The sequence below is a fragment of the Trichosurus vulpecula genome, chromosome 1 (genome assembly GCF_011100635.1).
Source record: "Trichosurus vulpecula isolate mTriVul1 chromosome 1, mTriVul1.pri, whole genome shotgun sequence".
NCBI classification, from domain to species: domain Eukaryota; kingdom Metazoa; phylum Chordata; class Mammalia; order Diprotodontia; family Phalangeridae; genus Trichosurus; species Trichosurus vulpecula.
The window spans coordinates 241,521,506-241,545,478 of NC_050573.1; the positions used below are offsets into that span (position 1 = coordinate 241,521,506).

The 23,973-nt window shown below is 34.9% G+C and overlaps 1 protein-coding gene and 1 long non-coding RNA gene across 3 annotated transcripts in view; one reads left to right on the top strand and one right to left on the bottom strand.

Moving 5' to 3' along the window:
- Positions 1-23,973, top strand: part of MIB1 (mindbomb E3 ubiquitin protein ligase 1) — a 152,653-nt gene that overhangs the window by 71,137 nt on the left and 57,543 nt on the right. The window contains exon 12 of the mRNA XM_036767680.1: positions 2,798-2,949. Within this exon, the coding sequence (XP_036623575.1) occupies positions 2,798-2,949 (152 nt within the window). The remainder of the gene's footprint in view (positions 1-2,797; positions 2,950-23,973) is intronic.
- LOC118857084 lies at positions 13,539-16,085 on the bottom strand. Of its 2 annotated transcripts, XR_005010906.1 has the most exons (5): positions 15,981-16,085; positions 15,651-15,729; positions 15,336-15,457; positions 13,917-14,125; positions 13,539-13,680 (listed from the first exon to the last, which is right to left on the bottom strand). It is a non-coding gene; the product is annotated as an uncharacterized LOC118857084 (long non-coding RNA). The 2 variants fall into 2 exon arrangements; XR_005010905.1 differs by having other exon boundaries at positions 13,539-14,125.

Consider the following 23,973-nt stretch of genomic DNA (forward strand, 5'->3'; position numbering starts at 1 on the left):
AGTGATTGTCTTTTATGCCACATCTTTTACTTGGTCATTCTTGGCAACAGCATGTTACAGTCTACCTACGTCCACCATTGCTTTTACATTGATCTTTGGCTTATTTGTCACTTAAATTCTTCAGCTATTAAAATGTTCCATGTTTCAGAGCTATATTAACCTCAGGGAGAAAATATTGATGTTATATGGAGGCTTTTGCATCAGTGGACAGTCTAGGATGATTAAAAACACTGAACATTTTCTAGGTGTTCTCTATCCTCATTTCTGCTGATTTAAAAGGTTAAATTGTCCTCATGTCCATCTGTAGCTCCTACCCACCTTCCCTATTCCCGTTGGTGACATCATCATTTTCCTAGTCACCTAGCTCAGCTCAGTACTTAAAAACATTGTTCATCTTTTTTTCTATCTGTACCCTCAATTATTTGCTAAGTCCTACAGATTTTCTTCCACATTATCTTGCATCTGACCTATCCTTTCCATCTCCCTCCTTATTTTGCACTTTTATTACCTCTCATTTCAACTGTCTTTCTAGCCTGTGACTAATCTTTCTACAGCCAACCTCTTAACCTCTCTGGTATTTTTTCATGCTCCTGGCAAAGTAGCTTTCCTAATACATGGGCATAATCATTCTCAATTATCATCTCCATCCAGATGACTCTCTGCCCCCGCATCCAGGCCTTAATCTCTTTTTTTTTAATTGAGTTTCGATGCTTTATCAGCAGCTAACTATGTGCTGGACACTTCTACCTAGTTGTCCTGTCAGCATCTCACATTCACTATGTTCAAAACAGAACTAGTTCAGGTCTATACCAAAGAGATCATAAAAATGGGAAAAGAACCCACATGTACAAAAATATTTATAGCAGTTCTTTTTGTGGTGGCCAAGAATTGGAAATTGAGGAGATGCCCATCATTTGGGGAATGGCTGAACAAGTTGTGGTATATGAATGTAATGGAATACTGTTGCGCTGTGAGAAATGATGAGCAGACAGACTTCAGATATACCTGGAAAGCCTTATATGAACTGACACTGAGTGAAGTGAGTAGAACCAGGAGAACATTGTACACAGTAACAACCACATTGTGCAATGATCAACTATGATAGACTTAGCTCTTCTTAGCAATGCAAGGATCTAAGATAACTCCAAAAGACCCATGATGGAAAATGTTTTCCACATCTAGAAAAAGAACTGTGGAGTCTGAATCCAGATCGAAGCTATTTGCTCTCTTTTTTTGGTTTTGTTTTGTTTCTTCTTTCTTGTGGTTCCTCCCATTGGTTCTAATTCTTCTTTACAACATGACTAATGTGAAAATAAATAAATTAATTAATTAATGATTTTTTGGGGGGAGGCAGGGGGAAGAATGAGTTCTCTTCCCACTTAAAGCTACCCATTCCTCAAATTTCTGTATTTATTTTAATACATCCCCATTAGCCGTGTTTGTAACTTTTGAAGTCATCCTTGACCCTTGTCTCTCCCATAATTTCTGTATCCAGTCAGTTGTTAAATTTTGTCAATTCTGTCTTCACAATTTGTCTTATATATGTTTCCTTCTCCTCCACTACCTTTTGCCTGGACAATAAGAATAACTTGCTTCCAGTCTCTTCCCCTCCATTTTACTCTCTGCTTTCCTGAGGCTTAGACCTTTTTCATGAAGCCTTCCCTTATCCTCTTGTTGTTAATGTTATCTATTTCCTGCCTTAAAATATTTTGAATTTATTTTTGTATATACTGCCTCTCTTCCAGTAGCTGCTTAAGGTTAGGGACTATTTTGTGTATGTCTTCATATCTAACAGTGTTCTATACTAGTATACATCTATACTAGAAGTATAAAGTACTTCAATTTCATTTCATTTGAATTGAATTGAAAAACTTTTGAGGCCCTCTGTAATCTGGCTTGCTCTGTTTTCTCTCTGTATCTGTTCTACATTCCAGCTAAACTCATCACTGTAACTTTCTACTTGAGCTTCTCCACTAGTAAGATCAGAGAGTTAGACTCAATAATCTTTAATATGTCTTCCAGCTCTGAAATTCCATGATCTGTACATTTGTGCAAGACATTTTCCACACCTCTCTCCCCATTCTCAGTCTCTTTCTTTTATTTTTTTTGGAGGGGGGAAGGCAGGGCATTTGGGGTTAAGTGACTTGCCCAAGGTCATACAGCCTAGTAAGTGTGTCAGGTGTCTCAGGCGGGATTTGAACTCAGGTCCTCCTGACTCCAGGGCTGGTACTCCACTCACTGCGCCACCTAGCTGCCCCAAAAAAGACATCTTTTTGATGGCTTTAGGTTGATTGTATTAATCAAAGGTGGATTAATAAAGGGGATTTAGGTCAGTGCTAGTTGGTAGGGCCTAGAGCAGGTACAAATTTGATAAGAGATTTTAAAGGTAGTACAGATAGGGGAAATACTGTTTTTGGTTGGTCCATTTTCTTACTGCTGATTTTTTTGGGAAGACTCCATTTCATACTGTGTTATTGGATGGAGTTGTATCACTAGAGCGTCTTTCATTTCCTCTTGATTTTTTTCCTTGCCTTGCCCTTTCGCAATATAATACTTCTACTAATTATGACTGCCTGTTGTTAATGAAGTATGATTTTTGTGTAAGGTAACTGAAACTTTTAAAAAAAACATTTCTGTACTATATGTTAAAAATACTGCCTCAATGATAGGTAAAATATGATCTTTTCATGCTTTTTATTAGTTTAATAATTGGGTCTCTAATATTCATAATATTTTGAAGTCATTAAATGCAAGGTTATAATGAATCTGTAACCTTTTAAAAATTTTCTCCATTAAGGATTCTGAAGGTGATACTCCCCTCCATGATGCAATAAGTAAAAAACGTGATGATATCCTTGCAGTCCTTCTAGAAGCTGGGGCAGATGTTACCATCACAAACAACAATGGGTTTAATGCTCTACACCATGCTGCACTACGAGGAAACCCCAGGTAAAGATGTGATATTTAACCTTTTTTTGGTTATGTTATACATTTTATGTTACATATACTTGTAGAGTATGGCTACTTTTAAAATAACTATAGATTACTGAAAGTGGCTTCCTCAAATCTTGGTCATGGTGTTTATGACACTGACTAGATTATTTGTTAAATAATCATTCATTCAAATATTTATTATAATTATTTAATAAGTTTGTTTCCTGTGTGTAACCTTTTGCTTTTTGGTTGTTATCCTAACAAAGCTATTGTAAAGTAAATTAAGAGCATAAAAACCTGTTTATAAAAATATTTGGTGTATTTATTTAGAACAAATGTTTCATTGAAGCAAATTGCATTTTGAATTTTGTGTTTTTTGTGAGATCGATATGCTCAACTCTGATGGTAACTCTCATACGTTTGAGATAGTTCATACTTATTGCCCTATTATCCTGAACTTTACTTAGACGTTACAGAGAATGTGTTCTAATTGCATTAGGTAGATAAACTTATAACAAAATGAATGATTACAAGAAAGGAGAAGTGAAATTCATGTTTATTACTAGTTAACATCTCTTGTGAAGTTAGGCAGATGTTTGCAGTTGAAACTGTTTTGGTGTGCACTTTGTTTTTTTCGTGGTACTAAATTAACAGATAGATATTAAATAAACCATAAACCTTTTCTTTTTAAAAATTTCCCCATTTCCATAGATGTCACTACCATTTTCTCATTCTCCGAGGTCATTGGAATAATCCTTATTTAATCATTTGCCAAGTCCTGTTAATTCTGGCTCTGCAATATTTCCAACATTCGTCTCCTCTCCACTTATAAGGGTACCATCCTATTTTGGGCCCTAGTAAAGTCTTTCATCATTATAATAGTATCCTAATTGATCTTCCTGCTTCTTGTCTCTTCCCTTTCTTATCTACCTACCACATAGATGCTAAAATCTCCTGATAAATATGTTTTACTAAGTCACTAGTGTGCCCAGAAACCTTCATTAGCTTCCTCTTGACTCATGGATAAAATACAAAATCATTGTTACAATGTGTACAATGTTTAGCTTGGAGTAGCTTTATCATCATCAACATCATCGTTAACATTTAGCATATATAAAATGGTCTTTGGTTTGCAAAGTGATTTACAAATATTATTTTATTTTACCCTCACAACAACCCTGGGAGATAGGTGCTGTTAGTATCATCCCCATTTTACAGATGAGGAAACCTCCAGGATAAAATATGAACTCCTGTGCTAGACTTTCAAAGCTTTTCATAATCCGGCCCCGTCCTATCTTTCTAGTCTTCTTGTACTTATTCACCTTCAGGAATACTGTCCTTGTGGCTGTCCTTGCATACGCAAGGATCTCTTGACTTTGATAGTTTTCACTACAGTTATCTGTTTGTTCTTGGGATGCTATCTGTGCTCATTTCGTCGTCCCTTGCTTCTTTAAAGGCTCAGCCAAAGTCCTACCTTCTGCCAAAAAGCCTTTCCCAGCCTTCCTAAATCTTAGTGCCTTCCATCTGAGATTACCTCCAATGTATCCAGTACATCGTGTTTATATATAGTTTTTTGTGTGTTGTCTCTCTCGTTAGACTGTGAGTGAACTCTTTGAGAGAAGGGACTATTTTATTGCCCCTTCCTTTGTTTCTCCAGTGCTTAGCACAGTGCCTGGTGTAGCGTAAGCCTTAATAAATATAAGGAGTGATAATGCAGAGAAAAGGCCACTTTTTTGATTCTGATCCTATACAGAGGAAGAAATATTGACTTCTTCCATAGCCTTTGCTTCTGCCTTAGCTCTTTAGGATTTACTTCTAAGGGTTTTCAGGCATACAGCACTCTTAGGTCCACAAGTGCTGATGACATGATCATAGGATTGTAGAGGTCATCTAGTCCAGTGCTGTCACTTTGTAGATGAGGAATCGGAAGTCCAGAGAGGGAAAGTAATTTGTCCAGAGTTATGTAGGTGACAAATCCAGTATACAAACAAACCTAGATCTTCTGATACTCAGCTCTACTCCACTGTACCACACTGCTATTTTAATTACAACAACAAATACCTCTACTATCTGGACTTGGCAGTGTTTTATTTGAAGAGACATCTACTTCATACATTTCAGATAGTTAGTTGGCATTATTGGGTTACTGGGAAAGGATCATGGATTGATTTGCCCATAGAGAAATGGTCCTGAAAGTCTGTCTGCCCTAATTCTAAGCTTGCTTCTTAAGTTGATGCATCTTTACTAAAATCTAAGCTTCATATCTTTAAATTTACCATTTCTTTTCCTTACTGAGCCATGAAAATAATGAATATTGAATAAAGCTAGAGTGGGAAGAAGGATCTGTTTTACTGATTTATTCTGTATTTGAGGAAATAATTGAGTATGGTCATGTCACTTAAGAGTTTAGAAAATCAGATTGATTTATTCAACAAAAATTAAGTACCTACTGTATGCTTTGTTGTTTCTAGAGTTTCAGATTGGTTTTTCATTTTAGGAAAATTGTGTTTTGGGCATAGGAAATACCAGAGAATATATACTTACTTCACTTTATGTCAGTTTGTTTTATTCCCACTCTTCTCTGAATTTTCCATATTCATTATTTCTTATGGTGTAGTGATTTTCCATTACTTCATGTACCACAGTTTTTTTAGCCATTTCCTAATCAATATGTTGATCCTAATTTTGTGATTATTACAATTTATGCTATTTTATTTGTTTTCTTACACTTTGAGCAAAGTGTTTGTTTCTACACTAAACTATTTGGTTCTCGTAAAGATTCATCATTGAAGTTAACATAGCTTTAGCAAGATACATATTTTAAAATTTCCATTCTAATATTAAAAAAATCTTTGAAAGTTTCCAAAACTTAAGAATCAAAGGAATTTTAACTAGGATGTGAGCCCATACCCTTTCTCATGTTCTTTTTTCCCTTGACTTGTCAGAATATGATTACTTACTACCTGAAATATGGTGGAATACATATTTAGCTATTCCTCTTGAAAATTAGAAATTCATAATCGGCCAATGTATTTTTTTTGAAGATGTGGATGTCTTATTATTTTTTTTTAAAAAGTATTTCTAGGTTTACAGCTATCATTTTGAGATAGAAACAAAATGCTTGGTGGTAATATATAACAGTGCAAACTACCTACAGCCCAAGGGCCAAATTTACTACCTTTAAATACATTAAAACTGTACTTTAAAATACAAAAACGATTCTTAGCTTTTTATGCCGTATAGAGAAACAGGCTGTGGGACAGATTGGCCTGAGTTTGCCAGTCCCTGCCATGGATTATATTCAGACAAGCCTTAGTAATAATACTACTACTAATAACAATAAGCATTATTTTTAAAATGGCTAGCATGTATATAGTGTTTTAAGGTTTGCAAAATGTTTTACATATGTTATCGGATTCTCACAACCTTGGTAGTCATGTGTCCTCATTTTGCAAATGAAGAAACCGAGCCTGAAAAAAAAAATGGTTTATTCACTGTCTGAGGTGGAATTTGGATTCAGATTTTCTTTTTTGTTTTGGTTTTTTTGGAAGAGGGAAGGCAGGGAATTGGGGTTAAGTGAATTGTTCAAGGTCACACAGCTAGTAAGTGTGTCAAGTGTCTGAGCACAGACTTGAACTCAGGTCCTCCTGACTCCAGAGCCAGTGTTCTACACACTGCATCCACCTGGCTGCCCCTGGATTCAGATTTTCTTGATCTAAATCTGTTGCATTCTCTGTTATTTGCCTAGTAGTTAGCAAGTAAACAACTTATTGCCTATTAGCAAGATAATTTTGTTTTTAGTTGTAAACTCATTCCCTGTATTCCTTTGGGAAAGAAAAATGGGAATTTTGAAATGGATAGATAGGCACTGAGCAGTTTGCTTCATGTGTTGGCATTTTAAAATATTCTGGGTAATGTAGGAATTACACAGAGCTATTTAGAAACTTGAATAAAACTTGTATAGAAAATTACTTTAAAAAAAAAAACCAGATCTGTGATTTCATTGTTGTAGGGAACTAATGATGAGGAAACTACCTCTACCAGTTTGGATTGGCACCTGCCTTGCCAAACTCTGGAGAGTCTCCTGGCTTGTTTAGAAATGACTTGCCCAGAATCACATGTTGGTAGTATGTATCAGAAGAACTCAGAGTCTCTGACTCTGAAGCCAGCTCTTTATTTACTGTGTCATGGCTGCCTCTTTGTCCTTCTTTTTCCTTTTCTTCTTTTTAACATTCTTTAAAAAAAAAGTTTGGGTTCCAAATTCTTTCTCTCCCTCCAGCCCCTCCTCCACCTGTTGAGAAGGCAAGCAATATGCTATCAGTTATACATGGCTTTCATTATTTTAGTCTGCTATTTATAGAAATTCTTTTACTTTATATATATAGAATCCCCTGCCTTTAAAAAAAACAAACAACCAGGTGTTTCAGTCCTAAAGGTAAATGATGTTTCCAATAGTTTCTTCATTTATGATTGGAATCTAGCCAAAAATTCTTATTAGTCGCTAAAAGACACATATTAAGACTTGTCTGAATTGCCAGCCAAACTTATAAATATTCTCTTTCCTGCCCCCAAAAAGTTATTGTTTTTGTTTAACTTTTTTATTGCTAGTAATGAATCTGCTAAAGAGTATAATACAATTTTTATAATAATTTAGCTGTAGGAACTTGAATCTTAAACTTGAGTTTTTATGTTAAAGGCTTTTTTTTTTCCTTTTCTCAGGCAGTCTGTCTTACTAGGGGCTTTACTTATGTTTGGTACATTGATGATCTAGAGTCAGCTTAGATTAGAAATTAGAATTAGATTAGCATTAGAAAAATACCTGAGAAAGGAAATGAAGCAGACATCCTATTCTTATTTGATACCTACTTTCGTTGTATGTGTAGATATGCCATTAAGATGTGAGCCCTTGAACACATTGATTTTGCTATTTGTTTACCTAATTCAGAGCATTCTGCATGTAAACAAATGTGTGGCATTCAGATAGACTGTTTTCATCAGCTGTCAACTGAAGAGGCCTTGTAAAAACTGAGGGCAATGTCAAATTACTCACATGTCCTCTCCATCCTCCCTTTTCTCCAGTATTTTTCACTACAAAGTGATGGGAATAGAAAAATGAGAAGGATATGTGAGCATCTGGCTGCTGCCTACTTTTTACTAACTTTCATTAATCTTTGAAATACTTGCCTCCATTTATTAAATTAATTGTTAATTTTTATACAATATAGTTTTTATACAAAGGAGTGGCAAAGTTGAATGGACTAGAGAGCACTTAGAATTTATCCCTTTCTTAAGAAATTCCTTCTTGCTTAGAGTGAGACTCAAGGTCTTTCTGTGAAAGGGAATAGGGGAAGACTGGTAAATGATTGAAAAGTTCCCTTCCCATCACACATGGAACTTAAATAACTTTGTACCAGGGGAAAGACTGCACAGACTACCAGACAGGATTGTGGGGTGCTATGGTGGTAAGCAAGGCTGGCAGTAACAAACAGCAAGATGTTTGGAAGAAACTTAATAGCCCTTTGTCCTTTAAGGCAAAGGGAAGCTGAGATAATGAAGTTCAGTTGGGCAGGAGTAGTTGAATAAGGATTCCACTAAGTTTTCCACTTCCTTCTTCCTTTCCAGCTTTTAAGTAGCTTGCTAACTCTTAATTTAGTCCTTTGGCTGTCTGGAGAAGAATATATTATATTGTGTTTAGAGGAGTCTCTGCTCCTTTCAGTAACTGCTATTTCAAAGTAGAAATAATTGATAGGGGAGAGTTATGTAGGCAAAATAATTTTCTGAATTTTTCTTTGTAAAATGTGTGTTTAATGAAATAGGTAAGAGTTTAAAATAGTGATTGTTTTGTAAACGGTTTTTGGAAAAAGGAATTTGTAATTATTCCTAGAACCAGATCTGTGTTTGAAATAGGGTTGAAATGTATACCAGTTTGGGCAGTAGTAAATCTGGTAAATTATTGCATTTTATAGCTGATTAGAGTATTTAGGGATCTTAGAAATAATTCATCTTATGGCTATAACCTCATCTTATGGGTAAAGATACATTGACCCCCAATTTTTCCAAGATCACAAAGCTAGTATGGGACAAAGCTGAGGCTAGAACCCAGGACCAAATTACTCCTAGTCCTGTGTTTTTTCTAGTTTATTACAGTTCCTAACTAGGCATGCTATATTCTAAGTGTCTCTTTCCCTCCCCTTTCCTTACACTCCAATTTTAATCAAAATGAATTTTAGCTAAGGTGAATAATGGCAGAATTCTCAGAGTAGTGCTAAGTAGGCTAAGTTCAGTTTCAGAAATCTTGTTTAATGTCTTCTCTAGGCAACCCTTTAAGGCTATAAATTGCTGAGAGTGTGCCAACGTGAATTGATAAGAATTTTACTCACCGAAGAGTTCCCTATAACAATGAAATCATAGGGTCAGTTCCTATCATTATGTAATACAACCTTTTTTCTCTTATGTAATTTGATATGAAATATCTAATTTGTCTCAAACTCAACTATATGTATTGATGAATAGTGGTTTAGTGTGCCTATAGATTGTCAGGTTGCACAGAAGTTTAGTTTTTCTATTATGAAGTATGCCTTCATTTCATTACGATTTACCATCTTAGGGGAAATAAATTTAGTGTCAAGAAACATTGAAGTAAATAAATAAGTAAAAGGCTATATTTGAGAAACTTAGTCAACATTTATTTTTCATAAAATTTTTAATTAACATGTTTGACTATTATAAAAATCATTCGGTATGAGCATTATTAACAAATATACCTTGAAATACAATTTGATAAAATATAAAATTCAAATGTTACTGTAAATATTATCTGTACTATATTTAACCATCTACTGAAAAACTTACACAAGTTGAAAATTAGTTGACATGTATTTGTTAATTATATTCTTTTATTGAAAGTTTTTGCTTTCTTGTAGTAATCAATGCATAGCTACAGCTGGTTGAAGGGGACCAAATCCATTGAATAGGTGATTTGGTTCCATTTTACCAGCTTTAGCAAAGCATTGTCATGCTTTATAGAGCTGTTTGATTTGAAACAGTTTAGTTTTTTGTGTTAGTTACCTTTAGAAACATGTACCCCTTTGTAAGATATAGAAATTGATAAGATCTGTACTTTGTTTAGACGAGTTGAAAGACTTCTGTTTTAAAGATGACTACTGGTTGAATGAATCCTTTTGTTTAGGGGAAGAACAAAAGTGAGTGGACTGTTACATTGTTGCTGTTACTGTGTCCATCTTTAGAACGACTTATTATAATTTATAAATACAGAAAGTAACTCATTTTTTAAGTAACTGCATTCAGAATAACACATTATACTTAATTTAAATCTTTAGGCAGCAAACCAGATTGCTTAAGCAGTGAAAATTGATGTCTGTATATTTGAAGTGGGGATAAGTACTGTTCTTGATTTCAACAGGTCACACCTTTTCTATCACCATTGCTTTTTTTAGTCTTAAACTGTTGAGGACCAATAGCAAGTTGCTGAAAAGGGGTGGAGAAGAATGAGAGTGGCCTTGAGGAAGTACTTCTGCCCTTTGGTTTATAAATAGACCATGCGTATATTGAAAGTATTGCTTGAGCCTATGTGGGTGAAAGGAACTACCATATTATGCCAGTGTATCCCTTATGCAATGTTGCTAACCTTACGCAGACAGCTAGCTAGTCTTCTCTTAAAATAATCATTTGATTTCCTCAAATTAGTTATATTTCATTTTGGTACAGGTACACTAATTTTGAGTACAAGTTACCTAATCCCATCTCATGAGGTTAATTTTTTACCTTCTCCAAAATCTCTGCTGCCTCATTTTCTTGTAGAGGTGACCCTGGATTTTTTCAAGGCAAGGCAGATCCTATCTTGCTGGTGAAGCATTGGATACAGGTTTAGTTTTCAACTCTGTAATTTGATGACCAGCCTAACTAATTCTGGAGAGACGTATCACTAGGTTGACCCCCTAGCATAGAGGGATTGTGATTAGTTTTGGTGGAAAGAGTACCGTGACCAAAGAAATCTCAGTATTAAAGATATAATGTCTTAAGAAAATAAAAAGCTAGAATTTTCTATTCTAACATTATTTCATGTTAGCATAATGATGACAATTTAGAAAATAGTAGAACAACATCTTCTAACATGGTTTACGTTTGGATTTGGCTTGGCAAGGGTCAGACTATCAAGCTTGTCTTCTGAAGTATTACTATATAAAGTTAAAGGCCCAATAAAAAAACAGCCTAAAAGGGGCATTAGTTAGAGGAGTCATACAGAGCTTAAGCAGAATTCTTTATTGTTCCTCTTTTGTCTGACCGGAGGGAGTTAAGGAACCTGGGGTGGGGGGGGGTCAGCATTAGTGCAGACTACTTTTGTCAAGTAGACTCTGCATCTGTTTGGTAGCTAAGTATAATGTTGCTGAAGATATTTATGTAAATATATTCTTTACACCGTGTATTCTAATAAAAACATAGCGGGTGTCAGGTTGCCTGGACTTAAGCACTGATGATAACATTCAGATGGACTTCTATTTTTATCAGTTATATGGGAACTACTTAGGAGATCCAGCTGCTCAAGTGTGCTTTTGGATGTCAGTTCAGTTTTCATATACTGGCCATATCGGGGCAAAAAGAGGCCATGGAAAAAAAGAAACACATAGTACAGCATTTGATAATGTCAGCATCTGTTATCCTTGTCAGGGAGACAGTTGAAATATTTGAGTTACAACAGTGTCAGCAGATGCCCAGAGTTTAATGTGTACTCAAGTTAAAAATGAACAGCTGATCTAAGTGATAGATGTGACATTTTAGAATGACTGACTATACTCTTAGATATGTTAACTTGAACTAGTATATAATAGTATCAATATATAACCATATATATTGGACAAGCTGTCATTTTGTTTCAAAGTATCATATGATCTTAATATGAGATTATAAGAAATAATGGGTCATTGGAATATTTTGAGTAATTTTTAAAAATAAAATTTAGAACACATAGAATAATTTATCTGTAAGGTTTTTCATTACAAAATTTAAGGGGATAATCATAGCAAAGTAGTAATTTTGGAGAACACCAACCACTGTTGAAATAGTAAGTCATGGAGTTACTGTTTTTCAACTTCTAAAGGTCAACCTTTATCAGGTAACATAAAATTCTTTTAAAAATGTTATTAAGAGATGAACACTGGTCTTTGATAGAATTATTTTTAGAAAAAAATCATTGGAAATATTTTTGAAATGTGTCATTTTAGATATTTCTTCTGTACATAGGATTATCCTGAATCAACCTGAAAAGATTTATAATCTCTCTCAAACACCACAGAGTCAGTTTCATTTTCTCTGTAGGTTACAGTTGTAATTTATGATTTCTCTATTGTTTGATTGACTAATTACATTAATGGGTAGAAAGAAAATGAACTATGGCAACTTTTAAGCATTTCTATCTTACTTCTAACACACAAAAAGAACACTATATTAAAAAGCCAGCATAACCCAAACAAAATCCCACACCTCAGGTAAGATCTTCCTAGCTATCCAAGTTGAAATAGTATCACTTGGGTGTGCTTGTCTAGGGGATGTCCCAGCATTAATTTTACGGCCTTAATAGTACTTATTTTGTTCATTTAGGTGGGCATATAGGATTTTTTTCTCCCATTGTCCCCATCCCCCGATAGTGCTTATTCATAACAACTGACAGTTTTAATGCTAATTTTTTCTAGGTTTCTTATATTTGCAATTTTCTACAAATAGTGGGTCTTTAGCATTTATAATAAGTTGAATTATAACATTACACCTTGCAAATAGGGAATAGTTTGGTATCCATATGTTAGTTAATCCAGTTTAACTTAAATATAATTGATTGGGACAAAACAAAGCTCAAAGATACATAGTAAAATGACCTGAAAACCCCCTCGTTTCTTTTTTAGATTTCAAGATTCTGTTGGTAGTATTAATATTGTGATTAGCAGTTGGGTCCTAGAAATCATTGGACTATCATTTTCTATACTTAAGTCTGACATTTCAGTTTATTCCATCTAACTACTCAATAAAAATATTTAAGTATAGATTTGATTAGTGATCTAACAAACTTAAAAGGCAACAAGACCAAAGATACTTTTTCTTTTGGGGGGCAGAGATGGGGAGAATGGGGTCACTGTTAATCATCAGTATTTTAGAATTTAGTATTTAAAAAAAAGCCTTTTGATGAAAAATTTCCCCAAATATCTGTAGGTCAGATTTCAACAGCTTATTTTTATTTTGAGAATTTTGCTAACATTTTAAACCTTTTTTTGCATGCCAGGATTTGACAAATCGAAAAATCTTATTAATGTGACATACCTAAATTAAAATGTATTAGTTGAATCAAAACATTATTGGTAGATACCAGATTTGAAAGTTAAGTGTGTTTTTCTTCTTTTTGCACTAAGACAACTTTCTCTTTTTTTGCTTTCAAATTTTAGTCATCTGAATCTTTCTTGTTTTTAAAAAGGATTTAAATGAGAAAGCATGCTTTAAAATAGAAGAAAATAAACCAAAATACTCATTCTTTACCTTTCTCTCAACAGAAATCTTTCTTCCTCTACATAAATACAATCAGTGTCTTTGGAATAGAATATTTTGCTTCACATTTTATTGTGGCAATACTGAAAATGTCCTTTTTCTTGCCAGGTTAATTTGCCACATGAAGGTCATTCCAAAAGAAATGTTGCTCCTTCTCGTCGCAGGCTAGTTCCTTCCCCCTTGGTGGTTTATCACCTACCAAAAATACATACTTCTTTACATTCCATAGCATTGTATGTTCATATGGGTACATAAAGAAGTATGTACTCTGAGTAGGTCTAGATGGTTGTCAGATAAACCTGAAATGTTTCATTTTCCCTATTCCTGTATCGTTAGAGTAACATTGAACTTGTTCATTATTTACAAAAATGGTGTAATTACTTGCACAGATTACTTTTTTCACAAGGACTGAACTTTATAGTGTCATTTACCTGCAGATTTGGCATTAAGCCTTACTACACTTCATTGTTGTTGCTGAGCACAGTCATTTCCAAACATATCTGTTGCTCTTCATCCTGGTTTGACCAAATTTGTATGATTCATTGACCTGATGAAGTTGTTCAGGGTGTATTTCTGTAATTAGAAAGGTTTCCTCTTGGTCTTCTCAGCAGAATTCTTTTCTGACTTGTGCTTCTGAATTCTAAAAGCAGGTAGTCCAGTGGAAAATAAATTTTTCAGAAACTACATCTTAATAAAAATTTCCCGCTTTATCCAAATTAATACCCTTTTTTCCTAATTATAATTTGTAAGTAACAAAAATCTATCCAAAGTGCCTTAAGGACAAACTTTCAAGAGAATGACTATGTTTAAAGAGAAAAGAAATAGTTATTATTGTAAGATTTAAGCTACTAGTAGGCCATAGGTCAAAAATAGTAGATAGTGCTTATTTGAATGCTTCCTTAATGTTTTTATTGTCATTATTTACCCAAAGTTTCATGCCATTTTCTAGGATGATTAGAAATTAAAAACCAGATACAAAATATTTAGTTGCTAGTCATTTAAAAGTTTCCTTTTAAAAAAAAAAACTCTTTGAACATGCTAGAGCGATTGAACAGTAAACTAAGTATATGACTGAGGTCTGACTTAAAAGAACTGAAAGGTTTTAGGATAGTATCAGCCCAATTTTAGCCATGTGCATTTGTCAGACATGAAAATAAGTTATAGTAAGAAGAGACTTAATTCTTATAACATTGAAGGTTTAATTGCAAATAAAGTATCACAGGAAATTTTGTAGTTAAAAGAAGGCCAGGGAAATTGGATTTCCTGCAGCCAGTGACAAAAAACTAGTGCAGCTGATGGAGAACAAATCAGAATGTAGCTGTAGATAGCCCAATACTACAAGGAGAAACAGCAATGCAGTATTAGAATTACAGCATGCACGTTCTGAGTTTAAACTGGATTATTGTCTTTATGGCTATTCAGTTTTAAGCATTTTAAGAAATATCTCATGGTTATATTTCTCAGTGGCCTGTATCTTGAAATATTCATTTAATAATTTTTAAGATAACATCTCTGAAAATAGGTTATAATTTACTGGGGCGACAAAATGATCCACTACACAGCTATTACCAAGAATAAACCTTTAATTTTAGTAATTAATAAATGGCAGGAAAGCACCTTTACACTTATAACATCTTTCAAATAAGTTGTCTGGCATGGTATATTGGGCTGCTTTTTCAAAGCCTCTTTTTTACACTACTAAGGCTTTCTACTTGAACTCTAAAATTAAACTGTGCCCAAACAGTAATTAATTAATAAAAGCAACCATCTAGTAAATCATAGGTAAGCATGCAGAAAGTCAAAGGAATCCTTAAAAGTACAGAATAACATAGGCCTTGTGATGCTGTTACCTGTAAGCTTAGTATCATGCAGCATTTGCAGTTGGAAGAGAGGTAATGACCTAGAGAGACAGACCCATCAGCAGCAGCCATCTCATCCTGAGTGTTCGTTCACTCTATTCGCTGATTCAGCTCTTCATTACACAGGAGGGGGGAGGTAAGGGGGAAGTGTCGGTGAATATAGTACCTCACCTTCTTAAACAGATAAAACTTAACCTCTCCCGTCCCCCTCCTTCCCCCCAAAACTAGTGTCTACAATAAAATTTAATCATCATTGGCTATCTTTCTTGGAATGTCAAATTACTAATACTGCGTAGAAATGAGTACCTTGTGCTTGCTGGACCGAAAGTTAAGGATGCTAGAATGTCCAAGGAAGATGAACCTAGCTCATTTCTCAGATGAAGAGCTCCGGAAGAGGAAAAAAAGTTGCAGAGGAAATTACTTTATAATTTTTAAAAGACAAAAAAGCATACCTTCCCCCCGCCCCCAAAGCAACAGCAAATTACCCCCTCCCCCATTATCCTACCCCCACCATAATGTATTGGATTCTTCTGGCTTCTTAAAAAGTACTCTGCATCTTTTCTTGCTTGAGGTTTTGCTTTTGTTTTGTTTTTAGTTTCCAAGATTAAAGGGTAGGCAGATCTGAATTGAGGCTACCTTTTCATCTCCAGAGGTCAAGTCTGCAAGCGAGGTCAGGACTTCCACATGGACACTACAGAAGCTAACCATATTTCCCACTCAGAGGGGTTGAGCTAAACTGTTACAGCTTTATAGGCAGCTAAGCATTTAAAACATGCACTCCCAGGCAAACGGGCTCTCTTGTGCCTCTCTCTTCCCTGACCATATTTAGTCAACCATAGCAAAAAATAGTCTCTCAGCTGTCGATTGTCGATCCAGAAGCTGAGGAAGCCTCTATCTTGCTTTCTGCCTATTGATTGTTCATCCTGCAGTCCCAACACACTGCTTTGCCATTTGTCCTGCAATTTTTTTTTTAGCACTGCCAAATAAAGCGGTCTCTCATGTTTCCACTTATATTTCCCAGATTTTCACTGAGCTTGCGCTGTTACTAGTAAGCCTGTCACTATACTTAGAAGCACTGCAGAGCAAAAAAGCAAAGAGAAAAGAAACACATCACCTTGACTAGAGTAGCAAGACAGTCTTTAGACATATATGGAACAAGAAATACTCCTTTACTGTCACATGTTTTACATTCTGACTTTTTTTGGTAGTGACAAGTGTCAGAGTAATATATTATAAAGCTATAGGCCTGAGTAGGTGTAGTTAACTGTTCCTGCATATATTTTTCAATTAATAAATATAGTTTGATCCAATTACATTTGAATAGATGATCCATAAGATAGATAATTTGTGTAGTAGAGGAGGGAAGGAAGAAGTTAAAGAAAAAAAATGTTCTGTTCAAATAAAATACTTGGAGGCTAATGAAACTGACCTTTATTAAAATATAGATAATTGTAATTCACAAACAGCTTTTATTGTTTTTTTTTTAAAAACCAGGTAATGCTTTTTCATGAACAGTCTATTAAGTGTACATTTACATTGAAATGAAGTATCAAAGTATATGCAGAATATGTTTCAATATGAATAAATTCACTGTTATATTTAAATGTAAAATAGTTGTGTCCTTCAGAAACAATTTGAAGCATTTTCAGGACCTTTTTTAATTTAAAATACAAAACAGAACATTTATTAACATTACAGCTTCTTCTACCACAGAGACCAAATAACCCACAACTTTATGGCATAGAACATAACTCTTGAGAGCAGTGTTTACATACTAAATGTTGGCAGCATATACAGAATTTTTGTTTTATCATGTTATACACATACACACACACTCTTAACCAGGAGAAAGCAGAATGCTGATATTAAATTATGTAACCCTATGGGGAAAAAAACTCATTTCAACATATTTAAAAAAAACCAACCAAACTACAAACCTAGAAAACCAACTATATCTTTCCTTTATCAGTAGCTTTTCTCAGAAGTATCATTTAAGAGAACAACCCAGAAAAAAAAAATCAGTCACTTTTCTAGGCTCATTCTGGTGTAGGACAAATTTGCCCTTGAGATTCTGCCTTTGCTGGTTTTGGGCAAGTTACAAGGGAGTTTAGAGGTCATCTGGTTTAATCCCCTCATTTTACAGATGAATCCAGAGGCTAAGTGATTTGCCCAATGTCAAACAGCTATTTCATGGCAGAACCAAGACTAGAATTTGGTTTATATTGTTGGAGGCTCATTTGGGATAGTTTGAGGGTTTGCATAATACCACATTACCTCCTTGCAGCTTCTGCTATCTGATTATTTTTTCATATCAGAAGTTGAACAAACTACACATATAGTTTAAATAGAAATTTTCGGGGTTTAGGGGGTTCAGGATTTCCAGACTGTCAAAATGGCTTGTTTGTGGATCATTTATAAAATCTGTTCTTGCTACTGATAGATATCTCTACCATAGTGTCTAGTGTAATGATGATTGGCATTTAGTGTAGTCGATAGGCACTTAGTGAATATTGTTGATAAATTAGAAGATGGAGAGAATAACCATGACCATATAGAAAGAAATAGGTAACTGCTTCACTTGTGCCTACACTAGTGGTGCTGGTGGAGGCGGCAGTATGTGGCTAAGATGCTTAGTTTTCTTGGTGGGTTGTTCCTACCAAAGGGTGGAAATCTTGGTGGATAGTTACGTTATCTGTCTTATTCCTCTACCTATTTTATAGAGGAGGCAGTAGGGCAGACTTCGGGAATATTATGTGTATGAAGTTATGAACACTACTTTCTTTAATGGAGTTGAAAAGGATCACCTTCAGTATAGGATGTAAAAATGAGTTTTGGGACAGAGAAAAAAAGCTGGATCATTAGAGTGGTTGTAGGGAGTAGTAGTGGCAGTTCTGTGATCAACCGTCATTAGATTCTGACAACATGGGCTTGAGGTTACCATAATGAAAGGTAAGTAGTAGGTTAAGATTATACTGATTCTATGGTGAACCAGTATGCTGTTGCTACTGTTAGGCAATTACTCTTTGGGACAAAAATCACATACTTATTCAAAAGTTAATATGGGGCTAGAGATTTTCGGCCTAGTTAAAGTTAGAGACAAATAACTTGTTCATTCACCTTGCTCTATTCAACCAAGAACTGATTTCAGTTGTCTTCAACGAGAGTGTGTCTTTGTTCAATGTTGAAAAGCATTTATTGAATACCTACTATGTAATTAGCCTGATGGGGGGGGGTTCCAAGGATAAATAAGACAGTTTTCTAACAGGAGGGAAAATAGAAAAGTTCATTTTGCAGAATGTTGAAGTAAAAGAAGGAGAAAGAACCTTTGGCTTTTTGGGACTGAGAAGGTAATTTTTTATTTGGATGTGAAAGAATGACTTATTTTGATAGGCGGAAATTTGAAAGAAGTATATTTCAGTTGTAAGAACACCTTTAACTAACAATATATTCTTACATAGTGCCTTACAGTTTACAGGATGCATTTGTATTGTATATGTTCTCATTTGATCCTTATGACTCACCTGAGAAGTAGGCAGGGCAAGTAGTAGTATCCTTACTTTTCACATGAGGAAACAGGTTCAGAGAACTTAGGTGATTTGTCCACTCTTTTAGTGGTAGGACTAGGAACCTTGACCTCTGGTCTTATTCAGTGAGCTTCCTTGCTTTCCTGGCTCTTTTGTAGGCTTTATTTGCTTTGAACCTCTCTTGTCTTTTGTGACTTGTATAATATATATGTCATTAATTTGGAATTACCAATTTAGGAATTTGTGATATTTTCACTAACAGCATTTTTCTTCATAGACAGTAACAAAGTAGAATTCAATAATCAAATTAAGGTAGCTTAAACACTGGGGCATAGTTAACCTACTAAAGTAAACTACTGTTTGCAATATTTTAAAAGACCACTTTCCAAATAGATGCTTCTGATTACAAGTGAGTATTAGCTATTGGTTAAAAACAAGTGAGTAGGTATTATATTTGGAATCATTTTCTTAGTGGTTAGTTGCTATACTTGGACAGGTGTTATTATCTCTTTTTGGTGATTCAAAGGGTGCTACAAGGCCCAGCCTCCTCCACAATTTCTCTTTTTCCTTCATGGTCTACTTTTTTTTATGTTCATATTTAACATTTTCTCATTAGTCATAATGTAAAGAAGAATTAGAACTAATGGAAAGAACCATGAGAAAAAAAGAAACAAAACAAAACAACAAAAGAAAAGGAGAGCAAATAGTATGCTTCATCTGCATTCAGACTCCACAGTTCTTTCTCTGTGTGGATAGCATCACATAGTCTAGTCTCATAGTCTAGTGCCCCACCTTTCCCCTTTTACAGGTGAGGTTGTGTCCCAGAGAGATTTTTGCTTGCCCATGATCCCACAGATAGTAAGTAACAAAGCCAGGATTTAATAAAACCAGATCTTTAGTCTCGAAAACCAATTCTTTTCCCACTGTTACCCTCTCCTTCATACAGAAATTGAAAACCAGATTGCTTTGAATATACTTTATATTTCAGTTTACATGTTGCATCCTCTTGGTAGAATGTAAGCCCCTTGGTGCCAGACTTTTTTTTTGGGGGGGGGGGGGGAATCTACCTATACTTAAATCATTATCACCTTGTAGAGTACCTTATACATGTTTGAGGTATTTTTTTTATCATTATCCAAATACTTTTTTAAAATTTATTTTTAGTTCTGAATTCTTTCCCTTCCTCCCACCCATTGAAAAGGCAAGAATTATGATACCCATTATACATTTGAAATCATGTAAAACATTTCCATATTAGCCATGTTTACATAGGTGTTTAAAAATTTTTGAACAGGAGAAAGGAATTGACATTGGTCTGCTAATTTCAACATGATCTTATATAATAATGAGACATTGATCAGATTCTTAGTGATTGTCATGATTGAAGCTTCTTTGAGGTAGATAATTAGGATGGGAGAAGAAATTGAATTTGGGGGGGAAATGTCAGTGTATTTAATGGTGTCAAGTGTTTCAATAATGATGTAACTTTAGAGAATGATAGAACGTTGTATTACAGCAATAGCATTAGTCTTAAATTCAGAATGTTCTAAGTTTGGTTCCTTCTTCAGTGTAGACTAGCTATATGATCCATGGCAAGATAATCAACCTCCATTTCCTCATCTGAGAAACAGGGGATATTAATGCTTTCATAATCTACCTTACAAAGTTGCTGTGAGGAAAACCACAAATGAAAAAATGGCATATAAATTGGGTTATTATCATTACTAGTACTAATACTAATAGTAGTAGTAGTAGTAGTAATAGTATAGATTATTCCTGTTTTCCCCTCAAAATTTTCTCCTTTGAAATTTTTCTAAACATGTTTTTCTGATATTCTAGTTTTGCTTTAAAAAAAATAAAGCCCAATAGTTTTTATTCTATGCATACACAATTATTCTGAGTCATAGCATTCAAGGAAAAAAATTTAATATCTTCATTGAATAAGTTGTACATCCTGAGTCAGCATTTAAAATATTCTCCTCCCACCCCCCACCTGTCTTAATCTCTCCTTCACTACTGGCTTCTTTCCTGCTCCCTACAAACATACTCATGTTTCTGTCATCCTTAAAAAAAAAAAAACCCGTTCCATTGACCTTGATACCCTCATGCTATGATACTATATATTTGGTCTCTTTAAATGATAAGTGTTGTCCTTTCTCCTGCCTCTTTCTTTTTAAATTTAAGATTACTTTTTAATTCAATTATCAAGCATTTATTTTTCCTTCCTTGCACCTTGACTATCTCTCTCCCCAACAAAATCTAAAACCCTTCTAACAAATAAGCATAATCAATTAAAACAAATTCCCACATTAGCCATATCTGAACTATATATTTATTTCACATATTAGTCCATCACCTCTCTGTCAGGAGGTATGTAACATTCTTCATCTATTCTCTGTATTCATGCTTAATCATTACATTGATTTTGTACATGAGTCCTTTTTCTCTTCCTTTTCTTTGGTATATAGGCTTAATAGTGGTGTTGCTGAGTCAAAGGGTTTGAATAGTTTACTAATATTTGGGGGATAGTTCTGTATTGCTTTCCAGAATGGCTATACCAATTCACCAACAGTGCATCAAACTTGTGAAAATCAGTACTGAAAACTAAATATATTAAATAAATTAAATAAAAAAAACCAATATCTACTCCTCAACCCTTAGCCATACGGCTTCCAGCGCTATCAGGCTGCAGATCAATTCTCTCCAAAATTTCCAATGACTTCCATGGTTAAAACCAATTACTTTAAGATATTTTTTGATGCTTTTTAAAAACAAGAACAACACACATCCCTGTGACTTTCCTTTTCCCCCACCCTCCAAAAAAACCCAAACAATGACTTTTTCTCAGTTCTCAACCTCCTCAATACTATTTGCTACCTTGTATTGCATGATATTTTCTTCCTTGACTTCTATGGCACTGTCCTCTCCTGCTCCTTTTTCTACTTGTCCTGCCATTCCTTCTCAGTTTCTTTTGTTGGTTTCTTCTCCTTCAGACTCCAAAGTGTGAATGTCTCTCAAGGCTTTGACCTTATCTTTCTGTTTAATTTCTTTGACTCTTCGATCCACTTCCATTGTAGATAACTACAGAAACTATATATCTTGCACCAGTGTATGGTTCGAGTTCAGTCCTGTATCTCATCTCCATCTGCCTTCTTGGAATCTACCTGAAAGTCAGCACTGCAATCTTGACTTTTCTAAAGCTAAACTCATTATCTTTGCCCCAATTTTGCTAGTGTATTTTGATGGAACTTTTATCACTTGGGCTTAAAAGCTGAGTAGCTTTTTACTTTCCTCTTTTGCTTACATGTCATATCAAAGCAAAGTCAAGTCTTCTCTGTTCTAGCTCTATAGCATTAGTATTTTGCCTTTTCCTTGATATTTATACAGGTCCCATTTAGTTTTAATTCCTTAGCATCTCTCACCTGGAGTATTGTAATAATCTACTAACTTATCTCAGTGTATCAGTTTTTTCTCCCTTCCAATCTTGGCCCTGTTACTTCCCTGCTCAAAAACTTCCAGTGTTCCCCTTTTGCCTCTAAGATAAAATATAAAGCCCTTCACTTGGAATTTAAATTCATCTGACTCCTAGGGTTATAATGTAAAAAAAAACATTAAATTTGGAGTTAGAGGACCTGAGCTTAAGTCTGAGCTCTAATACTTTTAAGACCTGTTTGCCATTGGTTCATTCACTTCACCACTATGAGCCTCATTTACCTCACCTGTTTATTCATTTCATTAGCATTTGTTAAATGCTACTTGCAACATCTCAAATAATGCTCCCTTCTTTCCTCTGACACTGCCCCTACTCTAGTGCAGGCCCTTAGCACCTCATACCTTGATTATTGCAGTAACCTGCCTCAAGTCTTTCCCCACTCCAGTCATTCTCCCACTCAGCCACTAAAGTTATTTTCCTAAAATATAGGTCTCATCATGTCACTGGCCCTACTTGGTAAACTCTGGTGACTTCCTATTGCCTCCAGGAGCAAATACAAAATACTCTGTTTGGCATTCAAAGCCCTCCATAACCTAGGCCCATTCCTACCTTTCCATTCTTATGTTTTGTTCCCCAACGTGTATGCTTATATCCAGTGATACTGGCTGCCTAGCTATTCCATGAATATGACAACCCCATCTTTCAACTCTTTGCATTGACTTTGCCTGGCCATCATGCTAGTAACAGTCTCCCTCCTCCAGTGCAACATCTAACCTCCCTGGCTTCCTTTAAGGCTCTACTAAAATCCCACCTTCTACAGGAAGCCTTCTCCAACCTCTCTTAATTCTGGTACTTTCCCTCTGTTAATTATTTCCTATTTATCATATTATAGCTTGCTTTATATATTTTTGTTTACGTGTTGTCTTCCCCATGAGATTGATTGTAAGCTCTGTAAGGGACAGTCTTTTTGCCTCATTGTATTCTTGCTTTTCTTAAAAAATGTTGAGCAATTGATTGACTTCCTTCAAGTTCTACCTAAAAATTCTGCCTTTGAAAGGAAGCTTTTCCTGATCTTCCTTAATGCTAGTGTCTTCCCTCTCTGATCATCTCCATTGCATGTTGTCTTCCCTGTTAAGACTGTATGTTTCTTGAGAGCAAGGACTTTCTTTTACCTTTCTTTGTATTCCCAGTGCTTAGCACAGTACCTGGTAAATGCTTGTTGACTTAAGGCCATCTAGACTGAAATGTCCAGCAGGCATTTGGAGATTTTGGATTGGTACTCTGGAGGGAGATGAGGAATAGCTTTGTATACTTAAGTCATCTTCAAAGAGATGGTAATTGAATCCAAGGGAACTGAGATCATCAGTTGAGAGTATAGAGATAGAAGTGGGCTCAGGACAAAAGTGGGAAGTAATAAAAGTCTCAAGTGGAAAAAATTTAATTACTAATAAGAAAGCTTTTGAAAAATAATGCTAACTGATTTTTGGACACCTAATAAAAATCTAGAAATATTTTATCCTTTTACCTTAGTGTGAGAAATATAAAATAGAGAAATGTAGTGTCTTGGAGAAATAGGCTAAAGATATAGACCAAGAAAAGCCCCTCAGGCCTCTAAAAAGAATATGAAACTTTAAATAGATGTGACCAAAGGTGACTTACATATTTTTCTTTA